We start from the raw sequence: 13,301 nt of genomic DNA on the forward strand, positions 1-13,301 counted from the left end.
GTACGTTGTATCGCAGTTTCGTCCAAAAATATCACCTTAATAACCAAAAATATCGTTCTCCAACTGCTGGTATTATTTTGACAGACGTAAAAAATGAATTATCTTCACGTAGAATATGTGTGGCAAATTATATATTATCAATGTGCTTAACGAATATCTCCAATGTCTTCTCCGTAAACAAAGCACTCATATTGTAGCATATTTTCACACATTGCATTTTCGAACGAATTTAACAATAGCCTATCTGAAACATGTATCTTATACTGCACGCCTCGTACGTTGAATAGACGAAGATATATTAGTCAAGAGGCCACCCAATAGTGGCTCCTTTCGTAACAAAAACTGATCAGGAACTTATAATCGAAGAGAGTGTGTGTATCTAGAGACGATTAATTACAGCTAGGGAAATCTGGCAGAAGCCTCCAAATGACATGCCCAAACAGTGTCCTTAAACAAACGTACCTTCGACGTACCAATCTCTCTAAAGAAAACTAAACGTGTTCACTTTGATAAGGGTTATTTTTATATACAAGAACATACTGTGTACTAGATGAAATTAATGGCTTGCAAATATGTTCTCTTTGATACTTTTTTGATATCATAACAAGACTTCACAGATAAATGAAGATGGGTCAGTTGATTGAATTCCCTTGTTTATGCTGTGCCTGCCTACACATGGTGTGCTTGTTTCTCCTGAGTCATGGAAGGATCGTGCACCGGGCAGTGCGCGGACGCTTGGAAAACCGCCGCCAACGTAAGCACGATCAGTTTCAGACTTAAACATAGACATAAATTAGGTAAAAGACACGACAGACAACGACCGACTATCATGGTCCCCTAAGCTTCAAGCTACGAAGCTCGAAGCTTGCTTTCTGCGCACAGTTTGCGCCTGAATCAATTGAGCCATCAAGGGGACTCGTAAATGCACGACGGCTTGCGGCTACCATAGCTAAGCCATACATAGGTGACGGAACGTGAAGACGATGGGGAACACCTGAATGAATGCCTCCAGTGTCTGGAAGATGTCGACTTTCTTCCCTTGCTTTATTGATCAGTTATGTTGTTTTGTGCACCTTAAGCGGTTCGACGATAGACTTTTTGCCCATTATAAATTCATTCTGTCCGGTTGTACATACTCTGCTTTTGTCCTTCTTGAGATTCTAATTTTCGTTGTTTGCGGTCCTTTTCGTTTCCCTGTGGCTGCCGCCCTCGTCCGTCGTGGGCTGCATCTTTGACTACAGCGACTCTCAGGTGGTACCGCTTCTAATATTGGTCTATTATAACAAATGACTGTAGCAAGCGGAATAATGCCGATGGTAGTTCCTTCCATGAGCCCTCGCTCCGTCAGCGGCATAGCCAACCATCGTCGGGGATTTGCGAGGGACTGCCAAAACGGTCGTCGCAAGTCATCAACTGACAGCATTACGACGGAATAGAGTAGAGTGGATCGGAGCAAAACACGCCGGTGTCGCGTGTAGTAAGCGCCCCCATCGTAAGCAGACACATATAGACAGACAGGGTACTAGTACATATGACAGATCTAGCACAGTCAGTATGTGGGTTTTTAGTGGCTCACTGAGCTTCTACAGTTTGGACCCTACTCCAGACCTATTACAACAACGTTGCGAGATATTGTTCTACGTTCTCGAGGTAATTGGTAACGTCGAGACTGGCTAAGCTGACTCGAGTTTTTTTGCCACAATGATAATGTGCTTTGACATTATTTCGGTTAAACGCATGGAGGTGACAGATTAATGAGTAACAATATGAATGATATATATATATGGCGACGAACGGGACGCAAGAACGTAATCAAAATAGAAGATTGGCGCCAACTTTACCACGTGACCATGATGCTGTTTTTGGAGCATTGCCACTATTGTCGTGTTCGAGTTCATTGGATTTGCCAACAGCCAGCGAAGGAAATTTTGGTGCTGCATCATCTGTAGTGGAATCGAATGTGATGACATGTTTGTTTGTACCGGGTCTACCCTTTCTTTTTTCTCGCCTACCTCTGTCTCCTTCACTGGCTCCTTAGGCCTGAATTATGGCACTTTGTCCCAGTTTTTGGTGAGCAAACAGACGTGCTCCAAGGCGCTTAGAGCGCCACATTCCGTTAATCGCCTCATGTGCGCTAAACTTCTTCGTTCGTACAGACATCAAGAGCCAGTCACGTTGTTCGTACGGCGGTTCGAACTAGATAGTTAGAGAATAAAGATCGAATTGTATAGTGTTTTGTACATGGAAAAAAATGGTTCCCCATAGTTGTGGAGTACGTTAGCTGCCAAGCGAACGTGATCGGTAGCAAAGCAACTGTACAAAGTAGCGGTAATCGTCGGCGTAGAGGCAGACTATATTGACGACCTTCGTTCTATTCTGCTGGATTGTTATTGTGGTGAGAAAGTGCGCGTTGTCTAAGTAACAAACTTGCTACAGTGTGTAGTACAGGATAGCCGCCACTATGATACCGACTATTAGACGTGGGGCAGAACTTATATCAGTGCTGTTATTGGTTATATCGAAAAGTTTTGAGATAGTTTTGGAAGAATCTCGGAAATGAGTACCGAGAAAAACCTTTGTCCTACTTGGCGTCGATATGGAGCTTCTGTTCTGCTGTAGGGCTCTGCTCTATTCCGTGCAATGGCTAGAAGCCGACGTCGTTTGGTCCAAGATGAAGTAGACGCAAATAAAGAATAATTATGTTGTTGCTGTTTCTTTTATCCCGTAATAATGTCATTCGAATTTGGCGAATGCACCACCGGCAAGCACCAGCACGCCCATGCCCGTACCAGCCAATACCGTTTTCACAAGTTCATCAGTACGGTGAGTCGTCGAAGTTTGGAGCGAAGTCGAGCGAGCTAGAAGCAACACGCCCTATACTGGTCTATGGGAACACGACATCGCCGTCGGAGCTGGATATCTACTCCGCCTATCCCAGTGTAGAGAAATTATTGTGCAAGTTATACGAACTTTGCGACGTCCTACCTGTTAGTTTTGCTTTCCGACCGCAGAGGGTACGTCAACGGGGCCAACTCGTCGTAAGGCTGCACCGCCATCATCATCATCATCGTCATCAGTCACAGCCTCAACTTGGAGCACTCGTTTCCGATAGGGATCCATCGGTTCTGATCGCTCGTCAGCTTAGCCCGCTGCCAGAATCAGAACAGACGCTCTCTGATCATCGTCCTAGTCAACATCATCGGGTGGTGACAGTCGCTAGTCTTGGTGGCAACTCGTTAATCAATACCGAAACGTTACGCCGCCAGGAGTGGTATTTGCGCAAGTGTTACGCTAAGGAGTTAAGGATCATTCAGGGAAAAGGTCCGAGCACGAACACAATGGAAGATCGGGCAGCTCGTGTCGGCACGCCGGCATCATTTGCAGAGTAAGTTTCAGGGATGAGATAAATTGTTCTTCAGAACAACCGTCCACCTGCGCCAAATCCAAGCAAAGGCTGGAGGTTGCGAATGTTTCCCCTCTAGTCGTGACTGTCACAGACTAATTGCAATGACAGATTCGACTATAGGGTAGTAGTACGTACTGATCTAGTGGTTTTCATTCGTCTGAAATGTGATTTTTGTTTGAGTACGTATGCAAGCTTTTGTTCTCTGTATACGTTTCATCTCTTTGGTTCTTCAGCTGTCTGCCAAAATGTATGTATGTATGTATGTACAGATAACATTTTGCATACTCTCTTATTTTATTTGCATGTATTTGCGTGTTCGCATAGATGTAATCAACTAAAGGACCTCAGGGATGCGCCCTACCATGACCAGTTGTTGTCGTATTATAACTATATGCGGCAATAATAAATAAACTTCACTTTACAGATTGAACGATGAGGATTCCGATGGCGATGTCACTTTTATAATGTACACACATATATGGAATACGGTATGAAACGGCTACGATTGCCGACTTCTTACGAAGAGGTCAATTTTTCCCTAGGAATAGTTCTCAGCACCCATCTACGTCGTGTGCTATTTATTTAGTACTATGGACCAATAGTAAAATTACAGATTTTGGTAGCGAAAGACAGTCGATACCATTTTACTAGTTTGCTGGTAGTAAATTTTTCATATTAGTTTAGCAGGCGCGGAGCTAGTTATGGTTGCTGCTCATAGCATTGAGCTCCTCGGACGACCAAAGGAGCGTGTTTCACTAAGCGGCAACAGGAAACAAACTAGCAAATCGAATAGATCGAATCAAGAGTGTTCCATGCAGGTGTGATATGTCACCATAAGGATTCGGTCGGTTGCCAATGCGGAAATCAAGTCAACTCACTCAGATAGAGCACTCAGGTTGTTCTGACAGCCGCCTGAGACGGAGAAGCTATGGCAGGATAGACGACTACGTGCGTAAACGTAGCCACTCCTTTTAGCCCGTTGTCTCTCTGTCTGCATACTTCTATATCTTGTTTGCACGTTGCCGCTATGACGCCGAATGAGGTAATGCGCGTATGACATGGGCAAGATCTGTATTCTTAGCTCGCGTCACGTTCCCGAGCTCTAGATACGTCTATTCTCTTTCGTACTATCCATAAACCGTACACTAACTGTGCTACGATCGGACGATCTTATTACGCTGTGATCATTTTTTTCTGACACCGAACATAGTAACGGGCACGGCCATAGTCGTCGTTGAAGAAAAAATCCCTTGGGAGACACGAGTTGACTGCTCTCACATAATGGTAACCATGTCTTCGAAAACATGTACCAAGCATAGGAAACGACTCCACTGACATGCTACATTGATAGTAACGGCCGGGCTGTAACTAACCCAAATATGAATAAATAATAAGTAACCGAGCGATGTCAGCCTTCTATGGGTTGCGTTACGTCAAGCTAAACTAAAAATGTAGATCGAATTTTTGCAATTCTGTATTGGCGACGCTAATACGCTTCGTAAATCCCAAATACGTAGAAGGTATTCACGTATGAAGTATGATTTCGTAATGACTAGAGAAGTAGTAATCAGTTGCTAGACCGTAGTTTGCGTTGGTATAAGCTGGTTTACTCCCATCGACTGAAGGGAGCTGAGCTGACTTTTCTCAGCCGAAACCTTTAAGCAAAGATTCAAATACGTGCAAAAAGTTATAGGCACAAATACGTGTTCTCTCCGCTCATGTGTGCCATATTTTTTCGGGTCCAAATTGACGGTCAATAGACAGCCGCTGGTGGATACATAGACAGAGTACTGCATGTAAAGGTATTATGTTAGTGTCTGTTGTACAGAAGGAAATGGCAGCGTTTGCAGTACAGGATATCAGTCATAACAATGACGAAGACAAACATAAGTGACAAATAGCAAGTGACGCAAACCACAAGATCAAGGTCTAAGCGACGCAAGAAAGCGGGACAAAAATGATGACAACATCCGAAGTACGGTGAACCCTTAAAGAATAAAAGAAGCACAGATATATTCCAGTCTGTCAGCTAAGAGGCTGGCGCAGTTTGTTATGTCACGATACGTATGTGTATTGAAATGAAAGTGAATGCAATGGCGTTCAACAGAATCTGTTCGAAGATCAGGTTCCTGTACAGGCACCCATCTGCCCGCATCGAATACGATAATTCCAAATGATAAATTTTATCATAAAAAAACGTTCGTGAATCATCTGTGCCATTCCACACCGTCGGATATAAGGACTCTTGAGACTGCTTAAACTGTTCACGGTTACGTAGGCCTTATGTCTTAATTCTTTTTTTGCTGCCTAAACAGATTGTAATATCGAACTATATGCAATTTCAAATATTTTTACGGCTAAAATACAACCTAACACCTAGTTATTTATGTATTTACTGATAAGCCGCCTTTCCTCGATTGATTAGCTCGGAGGACAAACGACATCTTTGCCAATCAGAGTCACATAGGACCACAGCTTGTCACCGCAGGACAATTTCAACGATTCGATACTACCCGTTGTTATAATAGCTGATAGCCATTCAACACGCGATGAACTGTCATCGCTCGTCCTAAGACATAAGACAACATAAGACTTATGCGGTTGACTGCTGATGTTGATACGACAGTTGAAATTTGCATTTTCGATTAAGGCAGGGAATCGGTATCGAGTCGTATGTCCTAAAGGAGACTCTGTATCCATTAACAAATTGATACATCTTAATGTAACTGGCTTTACGTTTATACGACGCTACTCGTTTAAGAGTTTGTCGGCCGTCACGCTCGAATCTATGAGTGGTGGTAATATAGCGACAATAGCGCTATCCGCACATTACTATATGAAAACGTTTGAGGGCAAGCAAATGCTATTTACGGGGCTTCTATTGAGGCGACTTAGAATTCTTTAAGTCACAGTGAGGAAGTGTCAATAATGCGGAACAGGTGCTTGCTGTTTGACACCGGCATCCGTTGGCTAATTGAGATGGTTTTTTGCTTTCTGAAGCCTATACCTTGTAAGAGGACTCTGTTGACAATTTCTCGAGGACAAGTAGAAAGCAACTGGCCCTTCAGCTACATACGAGCTTCATAGATGGAGCTTACTGGGTGTTGACGATCCGATAGCAGATTCAGACTAATCAAAATCCGTACGCGATGGGCATGGAATTTTTGTATAGAGGATGGTTCTAGTGTTAAAGAAAACGCAAAAATAGTGAGGTCTGCTCGTTATACACAGATCATACTGGACATTTAAGATATGTCTTTTCGATGCGGGATGTAATCTGATTTCCTTCAGAGGTTCCTTGTTTACCGTCGATGTAGCTTGTTACCAGATCAGAAGTGCCGGTTAATAAGTGAAATACAAGTTATAAATTTTAGCAAAGTAACGAAGTTGCACAAAGATGACATAACCGTAGCATCCGCCTCAATCCCTTAATTTTGATGAACGAAAAACAGATTGCAAAATTAAGTAGATCAATCTGTCAGATTTTCAAAATAATGTTTTATCTGGAAAGCAGGATAAAATCGGAAGCACTGTACAAACTCATCCACTGTCGCTCTTAGCCAGAAATTAGAGTCAGCCACCGTCTAAGTCCGCATTTATCGAGTTCTATTCGCCTTCGTAGAAAGCATAGGAAATCAATATTTTGAGATCCATTTTGGCTCTAAACTGGGTTGGAGATAACCTATGTAAGCACATCTGACTACGAGAATGGTTCCAAGTGCTTGAATGACTAACCAATCAATTCGACTGCCCAACATGTCTATGCTTTCCTCTGTGTTCATATAGCAATATATGTCTTTGTGCGCACTACTAGGGAAGCTTCGTGCACGATGTGTGGATAAACGGCGAGTGAAGGTCGAAATAGAATTCGCCAAAGTTAAATGGTCCGCCTTCCTCCCTTTGCCCCGAGCGGTATTGTCGGTCGCCCTCCATACAGTGTTCCATCAGACAAAAGCAGAAAAGCTGGCAAATTCCCCTTGTCCGTCCTGTCGAGTAATATACCTGTTTTTCACCTCAGACAGAAAGCACTAACTATCAGGGAAGTTTTAGAAATCACATTAGCAAATAATCTTGATATAAATAACAAATACGTGGTCGCTGCATATACGGGCAGTTTTGGGAAGACAAGCAGGTATATCCACAAAATTGTTATATAGAAGATATATAAAGACAAAGTAAACATAAATTACCTACTGTCCAAAGGGATGCTAAAAATAGCGTCGCGTTTACCAGCGTGCGTCTGTGATCCATGACAGATTAGGCAGAGTGGATTTATACCGATTCGAAGACGATATAGCTACTAATTGCCTCGTTACAACATGCAAAGCAAACCGTACTTTATAGTTGCTTTTTTCGTTTTATATCGTATTTTTAATTAATCGTTATTGTGAATTTTGAAAACCTGGCCTGCTACGTCTCCTGGGATTTGTCGGGGCCAGTACAGATGGGACACGAAAGATTTTTCGGGATCTCTGCACTGTTTCATGACGAACTCACTGATGATAAAACATGCGCCAATCATGTTCAACAGCTACGTGGCAGGTGCGTGGTCACGTTGACACGAGGATAGCACAATCGCGCGTTCTCTCTAAGGCCGGCGACGAATCAAATGTCAACCTAAATCTGGCTACAAACATACACGTGTGGATTTTACATGCGCGAAAGGCTGTAATAATGGTTTCATAGCGCCTAACGTAGACGCATGTTAGTACTTTATATGTTCTCGCTGATGCAACGTATTATGTTGCGGTAACTACATAGTTTTTTTTTTTTAGACAATACCAGGAAACAGAGAGAGAAAGGAAGGTGGCAAATGACGTACCCGGGCGTTTGCGCGACAGCTGACTGTGGTGGTCTTTTCTGCTTGAGCTCGTCTCATAGATTACTTGGACGATAACGACAAAACACGCAGCTTATTACTATAGTATTAGTGGTTTTCGGATGTAGTTATCATTGGAACCCTGCACATATGTATCGTAATGGCTTTTCTAATCTGAATATGAGCTACATATGTTTGGTATTTGTCACTCAGTGAAGCACGTTTTAGTAATTAAAAAAACTATGCTTCTTCCTCAAGGATACTGTGAAGTGCGTGCTTGGAGTATCTACACCAGTGTAACGTAAATTATCTTGCGATGAGTAATGGCTCAATGATTAAACCTATGGTAAAATATATTGAATCTGTCGTTATTGTAAAACATTTGTGCTACCTCAGAGGCTATTAGAGGCCATTTACAAGGTAAAAGCGGCGTTAAGCTTCTTACGAGCACCTCTAATGAGAGCAACGACGTTTTCATTGTTCAAATATTAAAAGTAAAATACGGCTTACAACTGCATGGTTCACGGAGATGAACTTAAGGCGAATCACACCGCACTCTTACTTAGGGCTCAGAAACTTTGTAGCGCTCAAAAAGGGTACAGGACTAATCAAATTCAAAGACGCTCGGACTGATCATCGACCAATAAGTATTTAAAATATGGAGATCGAGATGGATGTTTGCTCCGAATTTCAACTAGTGAAGATAAACAAGATACGTAGAGCTATACACATAGTAGATGCACACAGCCATAGCTACAAGGTACCAAAGGGTTAAACCGCGAACATATAAACAAAAGGAAAACCATGTCGTGGCTGGGTACATCAGTAAAAGGATGTTAATTACGGCAATCCGCCATTGTATTCACTTTGGCAAACGAAACGGGTTTTTTTTTTGCTTCAAAGTGGTATACCACATAAATAGTGACCTAGCCATTTACAGGCAGTGCGGTTTTATGACCCTGTCTAGATTAGTGGCGTTAGAATTTTATCACTGGCAGCGCGTAAAGGTGCTCTAGATTGTCTTTACCATTCCTTTTAAGTCGTTTGCTTTGAGCGTGCCGCTTGCTTCCGCCCGGCCTGTAACATATGTATATTCATCGGCCTACCCATTTTGACTTATCTACAAACTACCGCGTATTTGTCGGTACTATTTCAAAGATAGTGGACCGTTATGTTTATCGATTAAATGTTGTATCCAATAAACAACAGCGATTGCCACGCAGCTACCTCTTATCAATGGAGGCCAGAGAAGTTTCGCTTCCTTCCGACGAGCATGTTGATGATTATATAGTCAGGAGATAGCCTTTTATTATCGTTATATGCTGTATCTATATTGCCATTGTTGTTCTTAAGTATAAATCATCAAATACTCGGGACAATTAGAAGAAAGTACTTCACTAAAACATTACATAGTCTCTTGTAGCACTGTTAATTTAGTAGCAATATTCCACCTTGAAAAGTCCTGTTCTAGAGTATTTAATGTAGAATTGTTGGGTCACAGCAGATGACTTCAGCTCGCGCCCAAGCGGGCCGTACCTGTCAAGTACGAGATCAGTAATTTCTCAGCACCTCGATGATGACGGAAACGATGGCAATAAAAGTACGTACATATGTACATATATGAGAAAAAGAACAGATAAATGTGTGTGCAAAGCCTCTTCGGGCTTTCGAGAAATGAAAAACCTCAGAATATAAAAGACGGTACTAAAAATCAATTTCTCACAAGGTCGACTCAATTTTACGGTGATTACCAGTTGAATCTATGATTATATTCATTGGATTTTATGGCTCATTAATACTAGAATTAGCTTGGAGTTGAGAAAATAGAGGGCAAATCCTCGTTCGGAAAATGTATTTACAACGTAGCTACCTAAGTGATTTTCGTTTATCAGTAATAATATAATATAACTGGCTGATGGTCTATTCGTGGATAACTTAAAACGTAACAAACAAATAAAGTAATTCCCTTTATGCATTATTAAATAATATTTTATTGATAAATTGGTAAATGTTACAACAAGCAAGATTAAAACTGCTAAACACTAAGTATTGAAAATCGAAATCAATAGCACGGGTCTGCTATAGACCCAGGTACTCCAAGATGGATTGGGTACGACCAATGGTGATCTCTGCTCTATTTCCGCTTACCAGATGGCGAAACGGAACTGCGTAGTATGTCAGTCTACCAGCTTCCATCCGAATATGCTTACAATCTTTTAAATGGCTTGCCCAGAGATTAGGTAGGTGTGAAATCTCAGAATATAAGGCCGGACGCAAAGACATTTTCTACGCAATAACAACGAAAATACGTAAGTTGAAAACGTGTATTTGATCTTTGTTTAAAAACTCAGTAAACACATGTAAATTTCAGTGCCGCAGCGTCACGTTGATTTCAGATAACTTCAGCTTGGTGTCAATAGTTCCACACCTCCGTAACATTTTATCTGAGCCATATTTTCAGATAGGTATCTTAAAATGTTCTCAAAAGAGGGACACATCTATAATGCATGCTTTTAAAAATAAGCGTTTTTCTGGGTTATCTCTAACATTGTTGCCTTGTAAATCCTTCACTTGTGGAATAGGAACTTTATCAGGGGGACGACGGCAAATGGAGGCCAGGACAATCGTAGGCAGATGCTCACACACACATCTTCTTCTTTGAATTGCAAACAAAAAGCTTTTATATGGATTTGTCTTTCTGTGCACGTTACATAAAACAGAAGAGAAACAAAGATTTAATGAAAAAGCTATAGGAAAAGCATAGGCTAACACGTGCAGCATTTTTGCGCACACATACCCTCCCCAACTAAATATTCCAATAATCAGGACGTTTGATATCGTCTTTTAGTAAGCGTAAAAATAAAGTGGAACTTTCAATAAAATAGCGGAATTAGACCCGAGTAAATGGAGGCGCAAGCGGATTCCGAAAGGATACGAAACTCTGCTGTTTTTGGATGATCCATATCGATTCGTGCCAGACCCCGTTAGTGAAGGGACAGACTCTGTCTTTTTAGAGACCTCAACAGGTTCATAAAGGAATCATCGCTGTGAGATCGAAGACCATTGACAGCTGCCGTTGTCATCAACTGCAATGGAGCGACGGTCCCTGAGTACGTGCTACTTTTATCACAATGTTTATTAGAAGCGGGTTGTATAAACCTTGTCGTATTGTGGTTCAGTGAGGACAACAAGGAATCCGAGCATGGATTCCATTATACACGGCTCGTCTAGTTTGGATCTCTAATTGCTAACTGAACTTTATTCAGCTTAGCGACCCAAGTGAGATAACTCCAGTTTATCGTGGCTGAAATGAAGGATTGTATGAATAATTATTTAAAAGCTGTCCTTGTCCTAATCATCGCTTTTTGTTTTGCCCATTTCAATAAAACGCATAAACAAGAGAGAATTATGCGATTCTCAGGCCGGCCGATCCTTGTCGTTAATATGAGCGGTCCTAGAGAGCAATGGGCGTCGTGTCAATCCATACATGAACTTGTTTGCTTTTATTTAACTAGAAGGTGATAAAGAGAAATTTATTCGGATGTTGGGGATAGAACCGTGATAGAATTAAACTGGCGATCGGTTTCCAAATCGTTCATTATGAAACACCTGAAGAAAATCAAGGAAATGCTAGGTTTAGTTATCTTTCAAATGGCTTTCACGTTGTGAAGGCAATCGATTCCAACCGCTTGTTTAACCTCGTTAACTGTGCGCCCTTTTTAAAAATATACGCATAGATGGGATGCGTCATCTGAAAGCCTTCGTTCGAATGCTGTCTGCCCGTTACCCCGGTGGCCAGGTAATCTTCCGTTGGAAGGCTGCTTAAACGTATATATCACAGCGTTAATAATCATATAACTTTTCGCCACCCGTTTCGGGGTTCGAGTGGCACAAAATCAATTTCGTTGGGTTGAAATGCAAGTGAAAAGTTCTTGTTGATGTTATAGACTGAAAACAGATGAATCGATCAGTAGCAGTACGGCTTCAACCTAATTTACCGAAGTCGGGTCGAAATGTGTGTGATGCAACAGTTTCGGCTACAGAGCGAGAGCTCGAATATTCCGTTGAACATTTCGAGCAAGATCACTAACAACAAGAGCATACGCAATACTGATAATTATGACCCTGTTTCGAGGTTGTTCCGTTACCGTTGTGACATTCGAATCGACGTTACTCACCGACATAAAAAAGCTACATAGTCGCTTTGGATTTTGCCTAGCAGGGTCCCAATGGCGACAATGATCTAGAAAAACGATAGAAGGCAAAAGAAGCGTATCAAGAAGAGCGCCATATACATATAATAGTACTTTTGTCCTGTGGTATTAACAGGCAGCGGAATGCTAGCCATCCTAATAATTGTAATAGTCGTAGTATTAATGATGACTATTATATAATTTTGATAGGCGCGCTAAAAAGAAAAGGGCGGATGAAGCCATTACAAAACAGCATCTATTCAGCTATGATGCAACAGTCTTCTGCATGTACAGAAGCCGCGAGTACAGACACAGAAAAAACGTCAGATCGACATCGTCATTACGAACAAAACCAGAGAGGACCTCATGCCCCAGGACAACGATTGGGAACCTTTACGGTACCGTGTCGATGTGATCTCTGTATTTATCGTGTAGCCGTTGTATTACAGACGGGTACGGCGCATGGCCGTCTGTTCGTTGAGGAAAGGGCGGTTTCAGTGAAACGCTATAAAGAGTCTTTGATTGCGTTTTTTCGTAGTTATTTGTCTATAAAGCACGAGTACATATATCCAAGCGAAAGCATCACGGATCGTAGCAAACTAACTGTCGAGCGTGAATTATCGAGAATACAGAAGGGATTTATCGAATTAGGAAGGGGTTTCGCCTAGAAATGAACGAGCGGTTCCCTGCTTTCAGCCGAATATGTTTTCGTTGGCTGAAAATTGAATCGATAGAGGTAGAGACGAATATAAGTGGAAAAATAGTTGACTCTATCAAATGACAGTAAGAATATATGTCGAACAACAAACAATATGCTGAATGATACCCGGCTATTTAGAACTGTGCTAGCTACTTGTGCATTTGAACAGGATATTTTACGTTT

The 13,301-nt window shown here is 41.8% G+C and overlaps 1 protein-coding gene across 7 annotated transcripts in view; it reads left to right on the plus strand.

The window, feature by feature from the left end:
- LOC111250007 (uncharacterized) overlaps positions 1–13,301 on the plus strand; it is a 78,818-nt gene that overhangs the window by 44,520 nt on the left and 20,997 nt on the right. Inside the window, exon 2 of one of the 7 annotated variants that reach the window (XM_022804570.2) lies at positions 3,012–3,385. The exons of 3 other annotated variants lie outside the window; for them this stretch is intronic. In XM_022804570.2, coding sequence (XP_022660305.1) covers positions 3,012–3,385 — 374 coding nt within the window. Of the gene's footprint in view, positions 1–807; positions 3,386–13,301 lie in introns of those variants that run through there. 3 more of the 7 variants (XR_015326057.1, XM_086986537.1, XM_086986536.1) reach the window with 3 other exon arrangements.

This window comes from Varroa destructor, unplaced genomic scaffold (genome assembly GCF_002443255.2).
Source record: "Varroa destructor unplaced genomic scaffold, Vdes_3.0 BEIS01000004.1, whole genome shotgun sequence".
Classification (NCBI taxonomy): domain Eukaryota; kingdom Metazoa; phylum Arthropoda; class Arachnida; order Mesostigmata; family Varroidae; genus Varroa; species Varroa destructor.